Below are 26,044 nucleotides of genomic sequence, written 5' to 3'. Positions count from 1 at the left end.
CATACTTCCCCCCCATGCTGAAAAGAATGATGAAATGGTACACTGCTGAATAAGATTTTCCCAAAAATATACCTGGCAGGTATTACAATGTGTGAATGTTAAACTGAACGCTATTCTTGAATTTGATTGCCTGGAGACACAAACATTGCATTGATATATATGACAGTACTTGTTGTACGATGGCTGCTGGATGCAGGCTCCCAGCATACATAAGCATATGATAGTCTGCAGTACCTGAAAAGTACAGCAACTGACCTGGATTGTCGGGCCACCCCCAGTATCTGAATAGTTACACAGAGCACGGTTAGGCCCATGAGAGCCATCCACATGAAACGCAGATGACTGCATAGAACTCCCTTTATGCGCCTGAAACAGAAAGGAAAATGATAAAAAATAGGAGTCCAGTTCTGGTGCCCACATGAGATTGTGGTCAGATCTGAGCTAACTTTTCAAAATCAAGTCACCACATTAGATGAACTCAACTGAGAACCCTAGAGACATTCTGTACTTGTGAAGAAACAGACGTTGAAGATTGCAGGTGGGCATCTTATCAGAGAGGATGCAACGTAACAAATGACTTCTCTAACTAATGGGTACACCCTGTATTGTGTAGCTATTAAGCCTAGGTGGCTTTCATTGTCACACTCTAGGCCATGACCACAAGATGGAGCTAAAGAGTTCAGAATTCATTAGCAAGAATAGACACACTAAACCGACAAATGTAGATTAGTCTTCCTTTCAGCGAACACAGACAATATCCCTTGTGATTTTAAGAAAATGCAGTAGACTAGGATCCAGGATGTGGTGGCAGCTTGGATACTATTTTCAGTACAGACACAAATCTGTTTTACTGTCTTCTGACATAGTATATTTTGTTCTTAAATCTAAATTTGTCCTCTGTAACCATGTACAGTCCCCCAGGGCTGTGCAATGCATTTTTGGGACACCAGTGTTTTTAGTTTTTTTGTTGTTGTTGATTTATAATAGGACCTGCATATGCCAGTAGTATTGGCACAGTATTTATTTGATTTCTTACTTAAGTGCTTCCCCACTGCTTCTGAACTCAATTTTGTAGCCCCATAGCCTAAATTGGGAAATGGCAGATAATTATCCACACTGACCTACTACTGAAGCTGGACTTAATGGCAAATACCAAGCATCAATTCTTTGACTTCCTGTGGGTCAATATATTTCAGAAGCTTCTCTTATTCGCCACAAGAGGAGGATGTATGTGTACACAGGTTAAACACATTTTGTCACTGTCCATCGATTTATATAAATTCCCTGGCACATCACTGCCAAGTGTATTATTAAGCTTTTGAGCAGCCAGATAACTGTCATGCCAGTTGTGTGTTCTTTCATTTTATTGCATTGATGTTTCTAGTCTACTTCTGGTTGTGGCTGGATGTGTTTTAGACAAATCAAATTCTTGTTGAGATTTTCCCTGCCATTCTGTCATTCACTCTTATATTGTTACAGTAAGGCTCTTCTGACACTGGTATACACCACCAAGGTTTTGAGGTTTTGAGTATGACTATTAATTCGTAATCAATTACAAATTACACATGAAATTGATTTGTACAAACCTGTAGCATTTTGTTTAATTTCTTTCCATGTGTAATGTTGTTTTTAACTTCTGGAATAACATTGGTTTCAATTTACAAGCAACCAATTAAGCAAAACTCTTGGATATGCAGTGCTAGCCGCCTATACACTTTAGCATTATACACTATAATGGCTAAGCAAAAGCTGTGGGACACTCATTTAAAACGGTAGTGAAAGAATGATTTGGAATCACAAAATAAGTACATTGAAATCTGAGAAAGAAAGATGGTTTGTGTTCGCTTCTACCCTCAGGACCCATTTTTAAATAAGACTTGACACTTGGGTATAGCCTCAGACTGGACGGGCATTATTCTAAATGGTGGTTCTACAGTGAAAATAAAGCCTTCTGCCTTTTAGGATTTACTCCTACTTTATCTATGTAGTTTCCTGCTGTCTATCTCAGAATACATTTCTGTGCCTTTTTTTTAAAGCATTTTGAACAAGGTACATTAATTGTTCTTTTCGGAATATGCCATGCTGCAAATAATGACACAATGACATTTGCAACTTGAATGGCTCCTTTATACTTAATACAATATTCTCATCTGTGCTGATATTTGGCAGCTTCCACACACCCCAGTGCTTATATTACTCAACAAAGGTGACTCAGGTAAAGTGACTTGTTGTCCCTTTGTCTGTAAAACAGCAAACTGGAAATGCACAGCTAACCCTAACATTTGTTAAACTGGGAATATGTTAGACTGAGGAAACATCAGAGTCGGGACAGAACTAGTCTAACCTGTGAACTCTGACACCAGACATGCACTGGTGTGATCATCAAAACCAATTGAGTTCATTCACCCAAGAGGAAACCAGAATTGCTCATGTATGTGCTTGTATTTGCCTCTAACAGAAAGGGATGTTTCTCATCTCCAGTTTGGTATTCAGGTGATGAATCTGCAGTGTGGACTGTGAGGGGAGCAAAGTCAACCACAACCTATTTGTGGTCCATTCGCAAACGTTTCATGTTTTGAAGGCGGTGGAACAGCCCTTCATGGAATTGGGTCAACCTGCAGTCAAAAATAAAGGAAACCACCACAGAGGAACTCTGATTTTGAATTGGGGGGGTGTTTTTATTTATACAAAAATATTTGTCCTGTCCCTGCTGATTCAGGAACAATTTCTGTTTGAATCTAAGTCTTAGGGAATGTATGCATATAGAACAAGACTGTATTTTGAATTGGATTACCCATAGAGCTGAATGTATTACATCTTGCAGGTGTAAAGACCATGCATTTTTATTTCTCAGAATAAAGGTTGGTCCACTTCCCTCCCTCCCTCTCTCTGTCTGTCTTCCTCTGTCCCTTGGTGTAATCCAGCCTTTGAAATCCTATCTCACCTCCAGCCTTCTACACCTTTTTATTTATTTTAATGATCACCCTTCCTGCTCCACATGGTTCCCATTTTTCTTTGTATTAAAAAAAAAAAAAGCTGTCTGTGCTTTCCCTCTCCTGTTCACTCGCCTCCTCCTTTAAAGAAGATTACTTAGGTCTCCAGACTACCTGGGAAGCAAAGGAACTGCACTTTTAATTCTTCCTGCAAACATGGCATTGAGCTTTGAAGGAAAAGCAGCATTTGGAGCACAAGATTGTTCAATTTATTAGTATTATAGTCTCAGGCCGATCTTGTTTTAGCAGTAGTTTCTTTCTGAAGGCGCAGAGTAGTGTACAGAGACTAGGGCATTAGTCGGCATAGTAATTTAGAAATCGATCCAGACACGGTCTAGTTTACAAACAGTCTGCCAGCACTGGGAGATGCTGAATAGTTTTCTCTGTCCATTTCTTGAGTTTCCCCTGTTCTTATTCTCAGAAACATTAAAAAAAAAACGTATCGTAAGTAGCAGAATAATTCAGTCTCATAAAACTCTTCAGAGCACATTACCAATCACAACTGTAATGCTAGTATAGGAGACAACGAACACACTTATTAGGAAACACAGATAATATAAGCTCTGAAATAACTCAACAAAAAATATCAAAAACCAATCCACTCCAGGCCGAGCTACTCTTTGGTTGAGGGCTTGTATGCGTAAGATATTTTGAAGTGTAGTGTAGTTTAGGGCTAGGCAGTTCAGAATGCAAACTGTGTTTAAACAGAGAGGTTTAATTTCTGCTGCCAAACTAATGGTCTGCAAAACCAAATGCTACCCCACAACTGTCTCTGTCCTTCTACACAACAGTGTTAATTTTGGCAGCTATTTTAGATTTAGTTTTAGTCTTACGCTATTGACTAAAATGCTTATCAGTTTTAGTCACATTTTAGTAATTTCATCTTCAATTAGTTTTTGTTAATATTAGTCGACGAAAACTCATTTTAGACTGCGATTAGCTGCGTTACACGAATGCGATGGCCGAGACAAGGCGTGCACGACTATGATTGGACCATGAAATGGCTCCGTGACCGGCAGCCTCGCAAAATACTGTCATTAGTCCATGTCCATTAGTCTTGTTTAATTTTCATTTCGTCACATTTCAGTCAACTAAAATTAGAAGGCATTTGTTTTAGTTATCGTTTTCTTCCCAGTATTTCGTCTCGTTATCGTCACAGAAAATAGGTCGTTGACGAATACTTTTAGTCATAGTTTTCGTTGACGAAATTAACACTGCTATACAATGCTGTGTTGATTCAGCCCTGTGTTAGGACTAGGGATGCAACCTTTGAGAAACAAAAAAAAGGAACAGCGGGCGGAGGCGGAGTCAAGCTAGGGGGGTCCGGGGACATGCCCACCCCCGGGCGAACATTTTAGGGATAAAGCCTTTAAATGGCTGTACCTGGTGACTTCGGAGAACACAATCCTGACAAAATGTACCTTTATTTTCATGAAATATGAGGTCAAAGGTGTTTTTTCTTTTTTGCCTTTGAGAAATCTCCCCTGCTGTGGCATCACCAGAATAGTTTACATTCAAGTTAATTCTGTCTATAGCCTATGTGGGAAGGGGGCGTGCGGCAGAGAGACAAGCATTCAAAAGTACCTTAAAAGCATTGCAAGAAAAGACTAGAGGAGTTTGCAAAACAGCCAAAAAATAATAAGAAGAATTAATAAGAATTAATTTAACATTGTGTTTTCTCAGATTTAATTCCTATATCACTCTTCTTTAAATTATCTGACTGTCCATATTACTTCTTCTTCCAAGTGTACTTGGTGTTACTCCTTGCAGCTTGAAGCAGTGCCTTTCAAAACAGTGCTGGTGAATTCACCGCAGGCCATGTTAAAGATCAAGGTGACAAGAAGCTCTTTGTGTATAATATCATATTTACACTGGATTGCAATATACATTTCATGTGTGCTTTGAGAGAAATACACCTGTAAAACATGTATGTATTATTATGTATTTCCTTGCCAGATGTGCACTTACAATTACATGGAACACATGGAAATTGTGCACACTTTGTAGCCTGTGGCTGCATCGCCTGGTGACGTCTGTTCCGGCTGCGTTCATGCAGACGCAGAACTTGGACAGTTTCGTCCAAGAGTCTGTGAAAAATCTGCGCAAACTTGGGAGTAGAGAGCTAACCTTACGTGCTTGCAATTTAATGACTTACTCTCAGGAAAAGTTTACCAAGGAAACATCGTTTCATTGTGGTTCCCAACTGTATTGATTTTACTTTTGTTACTCAGGTATGAAAATACGGAACAATTGCGTTATTTATGGAACGGGTGGCAACCCTAATTAGGACTGTACACATTTATGAAATTGATATATCCGCAAACACTGTTTGATTGTGGATAATCCCAGAGACAGAGCTTCTCTGCATTATTTGCATTGACATGAATGTTTATTTTTTCAGTTCTGCAATTATTTAAACATAATGTTGCATTAACCATTAGACTGTTGCCAATATGACTTGGTTTCGGTCTCACTTCTTGCATTTCTTCTCCTGTTTTTGCCTTTTCAGGTTCTCTCAAAGCAAGTTAAGGATAAGGAGAGAAAACTAAAATAAGAGTGAATGTATACCTCAATACATTTACATTAAACCCTGGTTTAAATGAAAATGTAACAATAACTGTTGGTGGGTGAATGTATGTCACATTGATTTTGTCATTATTAAAATCTAGTCAATGCTCTCTCTCTCTCTCTCTCTCTCTCTATATATATATATATATATATATATATATATATATATATATATATATATATATATTACTGTCCAGGAATTCTTTTTTTCATTATTTGCTCCAGATCCGATGGGTTGTTGTGTTTGCAAACAAGAATAGTGTAACTCTAATCTGAAACAGTTGGTATTCCATCTTTATGTAATTAAATGTAATTCAAAATATCTGTTTTACTTGACATTAAAGTTTTTCAATCATCCTGTTTGAAGACAAATGCTTAGTAATAATTGCAAACAGATGATATTTACCCATCGTTAAAAACAGGTTTATAATATTACATTTGTTTGGGTTGCTCATTGATCAAATAATCCCATCAAGGCTCACTTAGAGAACTCCACTTGCCAGGCAGGCTGTTTCAGACACCTATGAGTCTTGGTAAAGAATATGTTTATACTTCAGTTTATCTTTGCATTTATGAAGCATACTTTAGAAACTGTCATTCAAGCTACAAAGCCTTCATCGAAATGCCACTGTTAATAACTCAATTAAAACTACTAGTAACATTTTATGGTGAAAGCTGAATGCCATATCCCCAGCCCTGAGGGTTTTTCTCACTTGTTTTCATTATGTACAGGTGATTCATGTTGTGGACTGAACTGATCACATTGTCTAAGGAATAAAGCTAGTCACTTGGTTCTCAAGGTACATTTACAGTGATGTTACGTAGATGCCTTGAGATTGACAGAAGGCAGAGGTCTCTCCAGCAAAGGTAAACGAGGGACATTGATTATTTCATTAATTAATCAAAGAATTGCTTGGTAGCATAATGAAAAAAACTTTGAAAATATAAATTCTGGCTGTATCGATCGGCTATATGCTGTTTCTGTCAACTGCTGTCTTTGAAGTTTCTAATTTCCTTCCTACAGCGCAGTACTACTGGCCTTCAGGTCCATTCACCTCAACAGCTCAACAACAGCTCTGTATACAGGCTGCATCTCTACTGATATAACTTTATAAGCTAGCTTGAGAAACCGCCCCTCAACTCAAGTCCTGCCGATTTGCCCACATAAAGAGAATGCTATAATTTTCTAAGCCAATAGAATTAAAGTCAAACGCATTTGCTGAATATATATGAGCCTCTGGAAGCCTCTTTTATTGATTGTAATAGAATACGAGAAAAGGACAAGACAATCCAGCACATCCCATAATTTCCAAACAAGACCATTCATCTTAACACTAGAAAAACTGTCTAATTGGTAACTAGCAAAGTATGCACATCAACGATACTTTGCAAGAAGGGTTTGAGGAGAGATCAGACATATTTTGCATTTCTCACTGAAGACGTCTATTTATTTGGTTTCCCGCACTTTAGGGTTTCATATGTTTTTTTAAAGAACATTTATTTTTAGTTGACCTAGGTGTAGACTGGTGCCACAGACTTTACAATGAACCCACCCTGAACAACAGTTTGCACTGTAGACTTAAATAAAGGACAGTCCTCACAGTCTAGTGGATTTCCAGAACTAGGCTTTGAGTCATTTTCTCACAGACTTTTGTGGAACCATCACCGCAGTGCAGCCTGAAGGCATGGAGGCACCACAGTGACGCTATATGACATAACATATAGGAGGCGACAACTTGATATATAATACGGTTGAGTGCCTATACATTCATCTTTTGGGTTCATTAAAGTATTCATATATTGCTATTTATAAATATACTTTGAGTACTTGCTATGTGTATTTCTGAAGCGAATTGCCTCAGTACATTTTCTCACCACAACACTAGTAGCATCACAGAAAGGATTGTGTAATTCAGGAAAACAAATACCTGTTCACCCAAGAGGAAACCAGAATTGCTCATGTATGTGCTTGTATTTACCTTTAACAGAAAGGGATGTTTCTCATCTCCAGTTTGGTATTCAGGTGATGAATCTGCAGTGTGGACTGTGAGGGGAGCAAAGTCAACCACAACCTATTTGTGGTCCATTCGCAAACGTTTCATGTTTTGAAGGCGGTGGAACAGCCCTACATGGAATTGGGTCAACCTGCAGTCAAAAATAATAGGCTGATATAACATAAATAAAGGAAACCACCACAGAGGAACTCTGATTTTGAATTGGGGGGGTGTTTTTATTTATACAAAAATATTTGTCCTGTCCCTGCTGATTCAGGAACAATTTCTGTTTGAATCTAAGTCTTAGGGAATGTATGCATATAGAACAAGACTGTATTTTGAATTGGATTACCCATAGAGCTGAAGTGAATGTATTACATCTTGCAGGTGTAAAGACCATGCATTTTTATTTCTCAGAATAAAGGTTGGTCCACTTCCCTCCCTCCCTCTCTCTGTCTGTCTTCCTCTGTCCCTTGGTGTAATCCAGCCTTTGAAATCCTATCTCACCTCCAGCCTTCTACACCTTTTTATTTATTTTAATGATCACCCTTCCTGCTCCACATGGTTCCCATTTTTCTTTGTATTAAAAAAAAAAAAAAGCTGTCTGTGCTTTCCCTCTCCTGTTCACTCGCCTCCTCCTTTAAAGAAGATTACTTAGGTCTCCAGACTACCTGGGAAGCAAAGGAACTGCACTTTTAATTCTTCCTGCAAACATGGCATTGAGCTTTGAAGGAAAAGCAGCATTTGGAGCACAAGATTGTTCAATTTATTAGTATTATAGTCTCAGGCCGATCTTGTTTTAGCAGTAGTTTCTTTCTGAAGGCGCAGAGTAGTGTACAGAGACTAGGGCATTAGTCGGCGTAGTAATTTAGAAATCGATCCAGACACGGTCTAGTTTACAAACAGTCTGCCAGCACTGGGAGATGCTGAATAGTTTTCTCTGTCCATTTCTTGAGTTTCCCCTGTTCTTATTCTCAGAAACATTAAAAAAAAAACGTATCGTAAGTAGCAGAATAATTCAGTCTCATAAAACTCTTCAGAGCACATTACCAATCACAACTGTAATGCTAGTATAGGAGACAACGAACACACTTATTAGGAAACACAGATAATATAAGCTCTGAAATAACTCAACAAAAAATATCAAAAACCAATCCACTCCAGGCCGAGCTACTCTTTGGTTGAGGGCTTGTATGCGTAAGATATTTTGAAGTGTAGTGTAGTTTAGGGCTAGGCAGTTCAGAATGCAAACTGTGTTTAAACAGAGAGGTTTAATTTCTGCTGCCAAACTAATGGTCTGCAAAACCAAATGCTACCCCACAACTGTCTCTGTCCTTCTACACAACAGTGTTAATTTTGGCAGCTATTTTAGATTTAGTTTTAGTCTTACGCTATTGACTAAAATGCTTATCAGTTTTAGTCACATTTTAGTAATTTCATCTTCAATTAGTTTTTGTTAATATTAGTCGACGAAAACTCATTTTAGACTGCGATTAGCTGCGTTACACGAATGCGATGGCCGAGACAAGGCGTGCACGACTATGATTGGACCATGAAATGGCTCCGTGACCGGCAGCCTCGCAAAATACTGTCATTAGTCCATGTCCATTAGTCTTGTTTAATTTTCATTTCGTCACATTTCAGTCAACTAAAATTAGAAGGCATTTGTTTTAGTTATCGTTTTCTTCCCAGTATTTCGTCTCGTTATCGTCACAGAAAATAGGTCGTTGACGAATACTTTTAGTCATAGTTTTCGTTGACGAAATTAACACTGCTATACAATGCTGTGTTGATTCAGCCCTGTGTTAGGACTAGGGATGCAACCTTTGAGAAACAAAAAAAAGGAACAGCGGGCGGAGGCGGAGTCAAGCTAGGGGGGTCCGGGGACATGCCCACCCCCGGGCGAACATTTTAGGGATAAAGCCTTTAAATGGCTGTACCTGGTGACTTCGGAGAACACAATCCTGACAAAATGTACCTTTATTTTCATGAAATATGAGGTCAAAGGTGTTTTTTCTTTTTTGCCTTTGAGAAATCTCCCCTGCTGTGGCATCACCAGAATAGTTTACATTCAAGTTAATTCTGTCTATAGCCTATGTGGGAAGGGGGCGTGCGGCAGAGAGACAAGCATTCAAAAGTACCTTAAAAGCATTGCAAGAAAAGACTAGAGGAGTTTGCAAAACAGCCAAAAAATAATAAGAAGAATTAATAAGAATTAATTTAACATTGTGTTTTCTCAGATTTAATTCCTATATCACTCTTCTTTAAATTATCTGACTGTCCATATTACTTCTTCTTCCAAGTGTACTTGGTGTTACTCCTTGCAGCTTGAAGCAGTGCCTTTCAAAACAGTGCTGGTGAATTCACCGCAGGCCATGTTAAAGATCAAGGTGACAAGAAGCTCTTTGTGTATAATATCATATTTACACTGGATTGCAATATACATTTCATGTGTGCTTTGAGAGAAATACACCTGTAAAACATGTATGTATTATTATGTATTTCCTTGCCAGATGTGCACTTACAATTACATGGAACACATGGAAATTGTGCACACTTTGTAGCCTGTGGCTGCATCGCCTGGTGACGTCTGTTCCGGCTGCGTTCATGCAGACGCAGAACTTGGACAGTTTCGTCCAAGAGTCTGTGAAAAATCTGCGCAAACTTGGGAGTAGAGAGCTAACCTTACGTGCTTGCAATTTAATGACTTACTCTCAGGAAAAGTTTACCAAGGAAACATCGTTTCATTGTGGTTCCCAACTGTATTGATTTTACTTTTGTTACTCAGGTATGAAAATACGGAACAATTGCGTTATTTATGGAACGGGTGGCAACCCTAATTAGGACTGTACACATTTATGAAATTGATATATCCGCAAACACTGTTTGATTGTGGATAATCCCAGAGACAGAGCTTCTCTGCATTATTTGCATTGACATGAATGTTTATTTTTTCAGTTCTGCAATTATTTAAACATAATGTTGCATTAACCATTAGACTGTTGCCAATATGACTTGGTTTCGGTCTCACTTCTTGCATTTCTTCTCCTGTTTTTGCCTTTTCAGGTTCTCTCAAAGCAAGTTAAGGATAAGGAGAGAAAACTAAAATAAGAGTGAATGTATACCTCAATACATTTACATTAAACCCTGGTTTAAATGAAAATGTAACAATAACTGTTGGTGGGTGAATGTATGTCACATTGATTTTGTCATTATTAAAATCTAGTCAATGCTCTCTCTCTCTCTCTCTCTCTCTCTCTCTCTATATATATATATATATATATATATATATATTACTGTCCAGGAATTCTTTTTTTCATTATTTGCTCCAGATCCGATGGGTTGTTGTGTTTGCAAACAAGAATAGTGTAACTCTAATCTGAAACAGTTGGTATTCCATCTTTATGTAATTAAATGTAATTCAAAATATCTGTTTTACTTGACATTAAAGTTTTTCAATCATCCTGTTTGAAGACAAATGCTTAGTAATAATTGCAAACAGATGATATTTACCCATCGTTAAAAACAGGTTTATAATATTACATTTGTTTGGGTTGCTCATTGATCAAATAATCCCATCAAGGCTCACTTAGAGAACTCCACTTGCCAGGCAGGCTGTTTCAGACACCTATGACTCTTGGTAAAGAATATGTTTATACTTCAGTTTATCTTTGCATTTATGAAGCATACTTTAGAAACTGTCATTCAAGCTACAAAGCCTTCATCGAAATGCCACTGTTAATAACTCAATTAAAACTACTAGTAACATTTTATGGTGAAAGCTGAATGCCATATCCCCAGCCCTGAGGGTTTTTCTCACTTGTTTTCATTATGTACAGGTGATTCATGTTGTGGACTGAACTGATCACATTGTCTAAGGAATAAAGCTAGTCACTTGGTTCTCAAGGTACATTTACAGTGATGTTACGTAGATGCCTTGAGATTGACAGAAGGCAGAGGTCTCTCCAGCAAAGGTAAACGAGGGACATTGATTATTTCATTAATTAATCAAAGAATTGCTTGGTAGCATAATGAAAAAAACTTTGAAAATATAAATTCTGGCTGTATCGATCGGCTATATGCTGTTTCTGTCAACTGCTGTCTTTGAAGTTTCTAATTTCCTTCCTACAGCGCAGTACTACTGGCCTTCAGGTCCATTCACCTCAACAGCTCAACAACAGCTCTGTATACAGGCTGCATCTCTACTGATATAACTTTATAAGCTAGCTTGAGAAACCGCCCCTCAACTCAAGTCCTGCCGATTTGCCCACATAAAGAGAATGCTATAATTTTCTAAGCCAATAGAATTAAAGTCAAACGCATTTGCTGAATATATATGAGCCTCTGGAAGCCTCTTTTATTGATTGTAATAGAATACGAGAAAAGGACAAGACAATCCAGCACATCCCATAATTTCCAAACAAGACCATTCATCTTAACACTAGAAAAACTGTCTAATTGGTAACTAGCAAAGTATGCACATCAACGATACTTTGCAAGAAGGGTTTGAGGAGAGATCAGACATATTTTGCATTTCTCACTGAAGACGTCTATTTATTTGGTTTCCCGCACTTTAGGGTTTCATATGTTTTTTTAAAGAACATTTATTTTTAGTTGACCTAGGTGTAGACTGGTGCCACAGACTTTACAATGAACCCACCCTGAACAACAGTTTGCACTGTAGACTTAAATAAAGGACAGTCCTCACAGTCTAGTGGATTTCCAGAACTAGGCTTTGAGTCATTTTCTCACAGACTTTTGTGGAACCATCACCGCAGTGCAGCCTGAAGGCATGGAGGCACCACAGTGACACTATATGACATAACATATAGGAGGCGACAACTTGATATATAATACGGTTGAGTGCCTATACATTCATCTTTTGGGTTCATTAAAGTATTCATATATTGCTATTTATAAATATACTTTGAGTACTTGCTATGTGTATTTCTGAAGCGAATTGCCTCAGTACATTTTCTCACCACAACACTAGTAGCATCACAGAAAGGATTGTGTAATTCAGGAAAACAAATACCTGTTCACCCAAGAGGAAACCAGAATTGCTCATGTATGTGCTTGTATTTACCTTTAACAGAAAGGGATGTTTCTCATCTCCAGTTTGGTATTCAGGTGATGAATCTGCAGTGTGGACTGTGAGGGGAGCAAAGTCAACCACAACCTATTTGTGGTCCATTCGCAAACGTTTCATGTTTTGAAGGCGGTGGAACAGCCCTACATGGAATTGGGTCAACCTGCAGTCAAAAATAATAGGCTGATATAACATAAATAAAGGAAACCACCACAGAGGAACTCTGATTTTGAATTGGGGGGGTGTTTTTATTTATACAAAAATATTTGTCCTGTCCCTGCTGATTCAGGAACAATTTCTGTTTGAATCTAAGTCTTAGGGAATGTATGCATATAGAACAAGACTGTATTTTGAATTGGATTACCCATAGAGCTGAAGTGAATGTATTACATCTTGCAGGTGTAAAGACCATGCATTTTTATTTCTCAGAATAAAGGTTGGTCCACTTCCCTCCCTCCCTCTCTCTGTCTGTCTTCCTCTGTCCCTTGGTGTAATCCAGCCTTTGAAATCCTATCTCACCTCCAGCCTTCTACACCTTTTTATTTATTTTAATGATCACCCTTCCTGCTCCACATGGTTCCCATTTTTCTTTGTATTAAAAAAAAAAAAAAGCTGTCTGTGCTTTCCCTCTCCTGTTCACTCGCCTCCTCCTTTAAAGAAGATTACTTAGGTCTCCAGACTACCTGGGAAGCAAAGGAACTGCACTTTTAATTCTTCCTGCAAACATGGCATTGAGCTTTGAAGGAAAAGCAGCATTTGGAGCACAAGATTGTTCAATTTATTAGTATTATAGTCTCAGGCCGATCTTGTTTTAGCAGTAGTTTCTTTCTGAAGGCGCAGAGTAGTGTACAGAGACTAGGGCATTAGTCGGCGTAGTAATTTAGAAATCGATCCAGACACGGTCTAGTTTACAAACAGTCTGCCAGCACTGGGAGATGCTGAATAGTTTTCTCTGTCCATTTCTTGAGTTTCCCCTGTTCTTATTCTCAGAAACATTAAAAAAAAAACGTATCGTAAGTAGCAGAATAATTCAGTCTCATAAAACTCTTCAGAGCACATTACCAATCACAACTGTAATGCTAGTATAGGAGACAACGAACACACTTATTAGGAAACACAGATAATATAAGCTCTGAAATAACTCAACAAAAAATATAAAAAACCAATCCACTCCAGGCCGAGCTACTCTTTGGTTGAGGGCTTGTATGCGTAAGATATTTTGAAGTGTAGTGTAGTTTAGGGCTAGGCAGTTCAGAATGCAAACTGTGTTTAAACAGAGAGGTTTAATTTCTGCTGCCAAACTAATGGTCTGCAAAACCAAATGCTACCCCACAACTGTCTCTGTCCTTCTACACAACAGTGTTAATTTTGGCAGCTATTTTAGATTTAGTTTTAGTCTTACGCTATTGACTAAAATGCTTATCAGTTTTAGTCACATTTTAGTAATTTCATCTTCAATTAGTTTTTGTTAATATTAGTCGACGAAAACTCATTTTAGACTGCGATTAGCTGCGTTACACGAATGCGATGGCCGAGACAAGGCGTGCACGACTATGATTGGACCATGAAATGGCTCCGTGACCGGCAGCCTCGCAAAATACTGTCATTAGTCCATGTCCATTAGTCTTGTTTAATTTTCATTTCGTCACATTTCAGTCAACTAAAATTAGAAGGCATTTGTTTTAGTTATCGTTTTCTTCCCAGTATTTCGTCTCGTTATCGTCACAGAAAATAGGTCGTTGACGAATACTTTTAGTCATAGTTTTCGTTGACGAAATTAACACTGCTATACAATGCTGTGTTGATTCAGCCCTGTGTTAGGACTAGGGATGCAACCTTTGAGAAACAAAAAAAAGGAACAGCGGGCGGAGGCGGAGTCAAGCTAGGGGGGTCCGGGGACATGCCCACCCCCGGGCGAACATTTTAGGGATAAAGCCTTTAAATGGCTGTACCTGGTGACTTCGGAGAACACAATCCTGACAAAATGTACCTTTATTTTCATGAAATATGAGGTCAAAGGTGTTTTTTCTTTTTTGCCTTTGAGAAATCTCCCCTGCTGTGGCATCACCAGAATAGTTTACATTCAAGTTAATTCTGTCTATAGCCTATGTGGGAAGGGGGCGTGCGGCAGAGAGACAAGCATTCAAAAGTACCTTAAAAGCATTGCAAGAAAAGACTAGAGGAGTTTGCAAAACAGCCAAAAAATAATAATAAGAAGAATTAATAAGAATTAATTTAACATTTTGTTTTCTCAGATTTAATTCCTATATCACTCTTCTTTAAATTATCTGACTGTCCATATTACTTCTTCTTCCAAGTGTACTTGGTGTTACTCCTTGCAGCTTGAAGCAGTGCCTTTCAAAACAGTGCTGGTGAATTCACCGCAGGCCATGTTAAAGATCAAGGTGACAAGAAGCTCTTTGTGTATAATATCATATTTACACTGGATTGCAATATACATTTCATGTGTGCTTTGAGAGAAATACACCTGTAAAACATGTATGTATTATTATGTATTTCCTTGCCAGATGTGCACTTACAATTACATGGAACACATGGAAATTGTGCACACTTTGTAGCCTGTGGCTGCATCGCCTGGTGACGTCTGTTCCGGCTGCGTTCATGCAGACGCAGAACTTGGACAGTTTCGTCCCAGAGTCTGTGAAAAATCTGCGCAAACTTGGGAGTAGAGAGCTAACCTTACGTGCTTGCAATTTAATGACTTACTCTCAGGAAAAGTTTACCAAGGAAACATCGTTTCATTGTGGTTCCCAACTGTATTGATTTTACTTTTGTTACTCAGGTATGAAAATACGGAACAATTGCGTTATTTATGGAACGGGTGGCAACCCTAATTAGGACTGTACACATTTATGAAATTGATATATCCGCAAACACTGTTTGATTGTGGATAATCCCAGAGACAGAGCTTCTCTGCATTATTTGCATTGACATGAATGTTTATTTTTTCAGTTCTGCAATTATTTAAACATAATGTTGCATTAACCATTAGACCGTTGACAATATGACTTGGTTTCGGTCTCACTTCTTGCATTTCTTCTCCTGTTTTTGCCTTTTCAGGTTCTCTCAAAGCAAGTTAAGGATAAGGAGAGAAAACTAAAATAAGAGTGAATGTATACCTCAATACATTTACATTAAACCCTGGTTTAAATGAAAATGTAACAATAACTGTTGGTGGGTGAATGTATGTCACATTGATTTTGTCATTATTAAAATCTAGTCAATGCTCTCTCTCTCTCTCTCTCTCTATATATATATATATATATATATATATATATATATATATATATATATATATATATTACTGTCCAGGAATTCTTTTTTTCATTATTTGCTCCAGATCCGATGGGTTGTTGTGTTTGCAAACAAGAATAGTGTAACTCTAATCTGAAACAGTTGGTATTCCATCTTTATGTAATTAAATGTAATTCAAAATATCTGTTTTACTTGACATTAAAGTTTTTCAATCATCCTGTTTGAAGACAAATGCTTAGTAATAATTGCAAACAGATGATATTTACCCATCGTTAAAAACAGGTTTATAATATTACATTTGTTTGGGTTGCTCATTGATCAAATAATCCCATCAAGGCTCACTTAGAGAACTCCACTTGCCAGGCAGGCTGTTTCAGACACCTATGACTCTTGGTAAAGAATATGTTTATACTTCAGTTTATCTTTGCATTTATGAAGCATACTTTAGAAACTGTCATTCAAGCTACAAAGCCTTCATCGAAATGCCACTGTTAATAACTCAATTAAAACTACTAGTAACATTTTATGGTGAAAGCTGAATGCCATATCCCCAGCCCTGAGGGTTTTTCTCACTTGTTTTCATTATGTACAGGTGATTCATGTTGTGGACTGAACTGATCACATTGTCTAAGGAATAAAGCTAGTCACTTGGTTCTCAAGGTACATTTACAGTGATGTTACGTAGATGCCTTGAGATTGACAGAAGGCAGAGGTCTCTCCAGCAAAGGTAAACAAGGGACATTGATTATTTCATTAATTAATCAAAGAATTGCTTGGTAGCATAATGAAAAAAACTTTGAAAATATAAATTCTGGCTGTATCGATCGGCTATATGCTGTTTCTGTCAACTGCTGTCTTTGAAGTTTCTAATTTCCTTCCTACAGCGCAGTACTACTGGCCTTCAGGTCCATTCACCTCAACAGCTCAACAACAGCTCTGTATACAGGCTGCATCTCTACTGATATAACTTTATAAGCTAGCTTGAGAAACCGCCCCTCAACTCAAGTCCTGCCGATTTGCCCACATAAAGAGAATGCTATAATTTTCTAAGCCAATAGAATTAAAGTCAAACGCATTTGCTGAATATATATGAGCCTCTGGAAGCCTCTTTTATTGATTGTAATAGAATACGAGAAAAGGACAAGACAATCCAGCACATCCCATAATTTCCAAACAAGACCATTCATCTTAACACTAGAAAAACTGTCTAATTGGTAACTAGCAAAGTATGCACATCAACGATACTTTGCAAGAAGGGTTTGAGGAGAGATCAGACATATTTTGCATTTCTCACTGAAGACGTCTATTTATTTGGTTTCCCGCACTTTAGGGTTTCATATGTTTTTTTAAAGAACATTTATTTTTAGTTGACCTAGGTGTAGACTGGTGCCACAGACTTTACAATGAACCCACCCTGAACACACCCTGAACAACAGTATATAATGCGGTTGAGTGCCTATACATTAATCTTTTGGGTTCATTAAAGAATTAATATAGTGCTGTTTATAAAAATACTAAATTATGTCTATTTCTGAAGCGAATTGCCTCAGTAGATTTTGTCACCACAACACTAGTAGCATCACAGAAAGGATTGTGTAATTCGGGAAAACAAATACTTGTTCACCTATCTGGTCCTCCTTTCAATTGCTGTTTGGTAAGAACAGACGCAACAGCCACACCCTACATCAAAACTACCACCGAGGAAACTGGAAGTAATCTCTGAAGTATATCTGAACTTGACACAGGTGATGTGTTGTTGTAGTGTCACTCTGGTGTGTTCAGGATCTGTTTAGATCAAAACAAAGCGACAAACTACACCTGTACTTGACATCCTTTGCAGGTTTTGATATAACCTGGCCTCCAGTCCCTTCACACACACAAATACTGAGGTATCCCGTATCATATTGGAAAAAGGAAGACTGGGTTTTGTCTTGGTGCTGTATCACTATTAGTTTAAGGAGATGCATTTACCTTATTATTTTATATTTTGCATATGTGAGAATTACATATTGAGCCTTTATTGTGAGAGACTTTGGGATTAATTCAACTTTAAAGACAGTATTTATAGAACATTCCATTAAAACAGTCCCCCCCCACCCTCTCATTTCATACTACTGCCAGCATAAATCGTGTGCTGATCTTGTCATGCTAGAGTTGTATAAGTGATGGTAAATTTCTGACAAGTGACAAGCAGCCAATAAAAGTCAGTGTGCCAATTGGACCTAATTCTCATGGCAGAGTTGATGTGCTGTTACAATGACTTCGGAAATTCAACGTAATATACATGAGAAAGCAAAGAATGCCAAATATCCACTTAAGAGCTTAGTATTCTAAGAGATTTGACAAATAAGGTTCATGTTGTGAAAAATCTGCATTTGTAAAAGACAAAATAACAATAATATTAACCAGACTAAACTGCAGGGGCATCAATGCCTCTTTCTGAAAAACTGAATACTTACATTGTAACCGGATCAATACAAAAATAAACCACATTTCCTTTCTGAAAGCTGTACGGATATTCGACACACAACAACTGTGGTTTTCATCTGGAAGACCCCCCTGTTAGATTCTGTTTCTGGGTTTGTTAACTGTATTTCAGAAATGGAAAATCTGTAGCACATGCAAAAGAAAACGGCAGTGGGATGTCTTTGATTGGATTAACCAGCTGACATGGCCTAAATCCAACATAACATGATGCACTAGACTTTTTATTCCAACACAAACAAAATCTCTCATGTTTACAGATTATACACTCACCTAAAGGATTATTAGGAACACCTGTTCAATTTCTCATTAATGCAATTATCTAACCAACCAATCACATGGCAGTTGCTTCAATGCATTGAGGGGTGTGGTCCTGGTCAAGACAATCTCCTGAACTCCAAACTGAATGTCTGAATGGGAAAGAAAGGTGATTTAAGCAATTTTGAGCATGGCATGGTTGTTGGTGCCAGACGGGCCGGTCTGAGTATTTCACAATCTGCTCAGTTACTGGGATTTTCACGCACAACCATTTCTAGGGTTTACAAAGAATGGTGTGAAAAGGGAAAAACATCCAGTATGCGGCAGTCCTGTGGGCGAAAATGCCTTGTTGATGCTAGAGGTCAGAGGAGAATGGGCCGACTGATTCAAGCTGATAGAAGAGCAACTTTGACTGAAATAACCACTCGTTAAAACCGAGGTATGCAGCAAAGCATTTGTGAAGCCACAACACGTACAACCTTGAGGCGGATGGGCTACAACAGCAGAAGACCCCACCGGGTACCACTCATCTCCACTACAAATAGGAAAAAGAGGCTACAATTTGCACAAGCTCACCAAAATTGGACAGTTGAAGACTGGAAAAATGTTGCCTGGTCTGATGAGTCTCGATTTCTGTTGAGACATTCAGATGGTAGAGTCAGAATTTGGCGTAAACAGAATGAGAACATGGATCCATCATGCCTTGTTACCACTGTGCAGGCTGGTGGTGGTGGTGTAATGGTGTGGGGGATGTTTTCTTGGCACACTTTAGGCCCCTTAGTGCCAATTGGGCATCGTTTAAATGCCACGGCCTACCTGAGCATTGTTTCTGACCATGTCCATCCTTTTATGACCACCATGTACCCATCCTCTGATGGCTACTTCCAGCAGGATAATGCACCATGTCACAAAGGTCGAATCATTTCAAATTGGTTTCTTGAACATGACAATGAGTTCACTGTACTAAACTGGCCCCCACAGTCACCAGATCTCAACCCAATAGAGCATCTTTGGGATGTGGTGGAATGGGAGCTTCGTGCCCTGGATGTGCATCCCACAAATCTCCATCAACTGCAAGATGCTATCCTATCAATATGGGCCAACATTTCTAAAGAATGCTTTCAGCACCTTGTTGAATCAATGCCACGTAGAATTAAGGCAGTTCTGAAGGCGAAAGGGGGTCAAACACAGTATTAGTATGGTGTTCCTAATAATCCTTTAGGTGAGTGTATATGTGATCTTGGTGAACACTTGCCATATCTATAATTCTATTGGAGAAAACAGGTGCATGATTGTGTATTTGTAGCCATGCACCTAATTTATAGTAATATAATGAATAAGTGAGATGATTAAGCTACCCCAATAAGATGTTTGTTAATTATTGCTGAAAAAGTGTCTTTACTCCGGCTATATTGGCCCCTGGGGTCTGGAAGACTGAAATACAGGTTACAAAACCAAGTCCTGAAAATGAAAGCTCCTGTTAATGAATAATCCTCTTTGTGTTTTAATGTATTCTTATTTTATAATTACTTATTTTAAACAGTGTTAGAATTATAATACTATAAAATGTATTATACTCATTACACTTCACAAGGGGATAGCACTGCCCTAGTCTTTCTGTAGCTCTCTGTAGCTTTCTGTAGAATCTCAGGTTATCTCAGGTTATATCTGTCTGCTTCTAGGCAGCAAAATTAAAATTTTAATTTCTTCAGGACTCTAAAATCTCTAAATTGGTTTCAAGTGTAAAATCCCATATGATTTCTGTAGAAGTACAGTAGATTGTTTTTGTTCATTATTTCCCCATTGTTTTTACTGAGTGACGAAGTCTGTAATTCAAATATATAACTCATCCCACAAAATGTACAAACCACTTTTTAAATCCATCTTTTGGTAGCGTCCAGAAAAAACAACGATAGTCTATGACAACTGTATGCAAGGAAAACTCATTGGAAACTTTAAAATTACAAAGCACATTTGCCAAAGTCAACTTTTCCAAATTACCACGATACCACTGTCGAAAATTAAATCTACATATTATTTTCAGACACAAACACAAAATATATAGAGCACTGGAAAATTCCATTAATTTTAATTCCAGATTCAATACAACTTCATTTTCAAAACATTTACATTCCTCCTCTTCTTAAATGCAGTTTCACATCTTATATGGGTTACAGCAAAACATTTGTAATTGGATACTGCTCTTATGATTCTTGTTTAACTTGTAAATTGTTCATACCTGAGTCCTCTTCTGAACTGAAATCTGAGAATGTATGGTTCAATGCTTCTATATGATTTAGAAATAAGCATTCCAGGCCTCTCTTTCATGTGTATTATTAAGTCTAGTAGAAATGCAGAAACATGACACCAGACCAAAAAAATGTGATGTGTTGTCCTTAAAATTATAACACCATGAAAGCAGAAACACTTTATGGAGTATTTCAAAATGGTATGGACATTTAAAGGTCAACTAAACTGTAGCTTTAAAAATATGACATGGATATCAACCAGTATGTATCCTTAATAATATCAAGATAAACCTTTTAACACACCTGTGGAAAGTACAACAATGAATAAATTATCTGAGTGGATAGCACAGAGCGATGTCAAATCCTGCTTAAACAATTGGTAACAGTTTTCTTTGATGTAGAAACAGTTTGCACTAACTAATGATAAGCACCATTGTTTAAAAAAAGTCAAGGGCAGTGGAGAGCAAATTTGCTTCTGATGGTAAGCACATGTATTATATTATTACTTACTCACTTTTATTCCCCAACAGTGTAGTTTGAAATTGTATTTTTTGTTGAAGTGAAAAGACATTAAAAATCGTTGGATTTAAGATTTAAACTCACAATTAAATAGCAATCTATCCTTTTCTAAGGATCCTAATGAGCACGATGGGTCAAATGGCCTCCTCTCGATTGTAAACTTTCTTATGTTCTTATGTTCTAACAGAAATGTAACACAAACCAAGGTAATGAGATAGGTATGATGTTTTACACTGTAAAAGTAAATTGCTGTTTTAATTTGTGTAGATCTGACTTCTGTTCAACAGGTAGATCTTTATGAAATGTTTTACTGCTACTTCTGCTGAAATTTGGAAACCCTTTGCAAGGATTGCGTCAATCCATTATATGAGGCATGAAGATTGACTGCTATCCTTTCTAACCTATTTAATTCCATTGGAGTGACAGTTCAAAAACATTGCCATGGAAATTATTAGTCTCTAGGATCCACCTCGCATCAGTTAGCAGTGGTCACAATCTAACATTGGTTCTCTTGAGCAGAGACAGGTGCACTACAGTTGCAAAATGTAATCTTGTAGTAAATCCTACATAATCACTTGTAAGAACACAAACCCTACCAAACAAAAATGTGAAGCAGTGGTCAATTCTTATGTTTCATTTCCATTCTATAAAATTGTGGGTAACACTTTACAATAAGGTACCATAATTCCTCATGGATTAATATATGAATACCATAGGATTTAAACATCAATACATCATGACCATCATCTGACAATTTGATACCCAATAATTGATGCAAATTTAACTCAATCTTTTTTGGTACTAAATCTCAATCAAACTTTCTTTAATTTGAAGGGAGTTGTGTTCTGCAATGTGCAGGTTGTGACAAAAACAAGTTGCCCTGGGTAAGGTCATGTGACACAAAATAAATATTTATAAGTTTGATATCACCCAATGCATTGCTGTCCGTGGCAGTAGTTAGTCGAGCATTTGTTTCTGACAGTAAAAGAATAAAAAGGTTGTTCTACGCCATCGATGCAGAGAGACTCGTGTTCTTGTAATCTCTGCATCAGTTGGAGAATGTGTAATTGGCATCATTCTAGAAATAAAAGTGGATCCGTTCATAAAAAATGACCTATTTTATGAAAAATGTTAGGAAACGCATACAAACATACACACACTCCACCCCTAGCTTCACCTCTTTTGGTGAAAAAAGAAAGACAGGGCAGACTTCAGTTCCACTTCTGAGGACTTATTTCTGAGGGCACGTATTTCTATAGCCCCTTTGTAATGAGAACGGTTAGCAGGGTCAGGGCATCTGAAACAGGATATTGAGTCTCATGAGTCGGAGTAAAGATAAATGAACAATAAATCCCCATTGCAGTCACTGCTCCCATCTAAAATTATATTAATGTGTAATGTGTGCATAACTGTAGTACTGAAGTCATGTCTGTTTAAGTTAATCAAATCGTTGACAGAAACAAAAGTATAGGCATCCATTCTTTATCCACTCCTCTTCCAATTTGTGATACAATTCCTAACAATATATATGCTCACTCACTGAGACGGCTCTCCTGGCAGTCACTGACTCCCTCAGCTGTGCTCGAGCGGCCCCCGACTCCTCAGTCCTCATCCTCCTCGATCTCTCTGTAGCATTTGACACCGTCGATCACTCCATCCTCCTCTCCTGCCTCGTTGACTTTGGAATCTCTGGAACTGCTCTCACCTGGTTCTCCTCCTACTTCAATGACTGGACCTACCAAGTGACATGGCGAGGTTCCTCATCCACCCCCCAACCTCTCCTCACAGGTGTTCCCCAAGGCTCCGTCCTGGGCCCCCTCCTGTTCTCTCTCTACACTCGCTCCCTGGGCCCCCTCATCGCATCCCATGGTTTTTCCTACCACTTCTACACTGATGATGCCCAGATCTTCCCTCTTCTGACCCTCTCATCCCCTCTCGCATCTCTTCCTGCTTGTCTGCTATCTCCTTCCCCCCCCTCTTCCTCACCTTCTGCTGACCTCTCCATCTCGATCCCCTTGGAATCCCCTTGGAATCCACCACACTCTCTCCTTCGCTAAGAACCTAGGAGTCGTCCTCGATCCTGCGCTCTCCTACACCCAGCACATCACCATGCTGACACGCACCTGTAGATTCTTCCTGAGCAACATACGCCGGATCCGTCCCTTCCTCACCGACTACTCGGCTCAGCTGCTCGTCCAGTCACTGGTCCTCTCCCGCCTGGACTACTGCAACTCCCTCCTGGCCGGCCTGCCTGCAACTACTACCCGCCGCTCCAGCTCATCCAGAACTCTGCGGCTCGTCTGGTGTCTCTCTGCCCCGATTCGCACACGTTACTCCACTGCTCCGCTCCCTCCACTGGCTCCCGATAGCGGCACGCATTCAGCTCAAGACATTGACCCTCACCTACCGCTGTCTCGACCACACTGCACTAAGTTATATTCAGACCCTCGTCTCTCCATACATCCCCTCCAGACCACTGCGCTCCTCCAGCGCCAGAAGGCTAACTCTGCCTCCTCTCCACTCTCCTTCCTCCAGAGCCGCTCCTTCTCATCCCTGGCCCCTGAGTGGTGGAACGACCGTCCCACTGAAGTCAAGACAGCAGAGTCTCTGACCTCCTTCCGGTGCTTACTCAAGACACATCTTTTCAGACAGTACTTGTAATTTAGTCATTTACTCTCCTGTAAGATAGCACTTATACATCGTTTTGTCATACTTCTTGCTTTGCTTTACTAGTAGTCATATTGTTTATTTTGATTTCCCCTATGCTTCCTGGCCCTAGACTGTGACTTAATATGTTGTCTGCACTTATCAGCTTTTACAACCAAGGATGTAATACCTTATATATTGTTTACTGTATATCTCATATACACTTGTGTAACTTGGAATTTGTAAAATGTATTACGACTTGAACTGCACTGTATTATTGCACTTGGACAAGGGCTAAGAAATAAATAATAATAATAATAATAGTAATTGAAATTATACTAAAACAAGTACAGATATGGACGTTCGTAATGCAACCAATATTTGACTTTAGTTATCTTAATAATCAGTTTAATAATGTGCAGATAATTAAGTTAATTATTAAGACAGTTCAGTGATAAGGTCCTTGTTTGCACGAATAGGCCTACTCTTTCCACGTCTTTATAACCGTATAATAAATCACCTTTTCAAAAATAGATGTAGGTGTCTTTTAGCACAATAAGTAGATTCTCAAGTTTATTTCTGGTCACTGGATGCAGAAACTGCCAAAACCACGTCAGTGCCCTATATTTCTCTATTTCAATGATCCTTTACGTTTCGGCTTTATGTTTCTATTTCTAATATAAGAATGACCGGACCTCGATCAGTTGACTGCTCACAAGATTTCACTATGTTGATACTAATTTAGCAAAGTGATGAAATTCACGCATACATGTCACACGCATGCAAAATAATGTAAATTACATACAAATTACAATTGATAATAGAATATTCTAATGTAATATAAAATAACTGTACATTTACGAAATGTGATTCGACTCGTGTATTCATTTAATCTAACGGTACACTATGCAAAACAAATATTTCCTTGTCAGTGGATAGTCTTTCACAGGAGAATACGAACCCAACTTTACATAATTAAATAAGCAGTTAGAGGAGAGAGTGAGCCTTAGGGGAATAGTAATGACCGGGAGTGAAAGTCCACATTGTTGTAACTGACCTGTTATTTCATACCAGGAATACCTTCTCCCATAGATTGAATAACACTGAGTCAAGGGATGGATATGAAGACAACTGGAAATGCATTGTGCTGTTTGCAACGTGAGGTTGTGTTTAACAAGAGTATGCATAGGGTGTAAAGACATAGTACAACTGTGCAGTTAATAGACTAATAGATTGATGCTTTGCGAAAACTCATTACTACGAGCAGACAAACTTTCATCCTCCTCTATTCACACAACAAGCCAGGACAACACACACATCCAGCTGCGCTTATACTGTATACAGCGCTGCACGGCGACACACAAAGAAACAAAGTATCAGCAACACATGCATACCATTGAAATGTTTATTAATATAGAAAATGCATAATAACAGTCGGATACACATGAATAAAAACGGATTGTATGATAGATTGTGTAGTACAAGCCAGACTCACTTACAATGACCAGGGGTGGGTTGTCTTCCAGAAACACAGAGCTCTGTCCTTAATTGGCTTCCTTCGCATAGCGGTCTGGTGCATTGTGTGGAGATGTGTGATCTCCGCTGCTTCTCTGATGCTCCGCACTTCAGCCCCTCTCCCCGGCTCTCCTCCACAGCAGCGCCACAGCCATGACTCCTCCTGTTGGCAGACGATTGGCCCGACGCAGGGACAGAGCCTCACGCATCTCCAATGAAGGAGGGAAGAATGGAGAACAAAAAGCTGCGTCTGGAGAGGTGCGGGGAGGGTGCGGTCTGCAGGCTCGTAAAGGTCCTTATAGATGTACGTGTCTCTATATCAGGATAAGGATGAGAGCGTCTGACAATAAATAGATCAATATACACACGCAAAATAAAGGACCAACAAGGATTATTATTTCATATTTTATTAGTTTATCACTTCCAAGTCAATAAAAGGAAATGCAATTGTTA

At 38.6% G+C, this 26,044-nt stretch overlaps 1 protein-coding gene across 1 annotated transcript in view; it reads right to left on the bottom strand.

Moving 5' to 3' along the window:
• LOC136753577 (uncharacterized) overlaps positions 1–25,839 on the bottom strand; it is a 30,411-nt gene extending 4,572 nt beyond the window's left edge. Inside the window, exons 1-2 of the mRNA XM_066709816.1 lie at positions 25,576–25,839; positions 256–366 (exon numbers count right to left, since the gene is read on the bottom strand). Of these exons, the coding sequence (XP_066565913.1) occupies positions 256–366; positions 25,576–25,655 (191 nt within the window). The 5' untranslated portion in view covers positions 25,656–25,839. The remainder of the gene's footprint in view (positions 1–255; positions 367–25,575) is intronic.
• Between the last annotated feature and the right edge of the window lie 205 nt (positions 25,840–26,044).

Source organism: Amia ocellicauda, chromosome 7 (genome assembly GCF_036373705.1).
Source record: "Amia ocellicauda isolate fAmiCal2 chromosome 7, fAmiCal2.hap1, whole genome shotgun sequence".
Lineage (NCBI taxonomy): Eukaryota > Metazoa > Chordata > Actinopteri > Amiiformes > Amiidae > Amia > Amia ocellicauda.
This window is presented reverse-complemented; position numbering and strand designations above follow the sequence as displayed.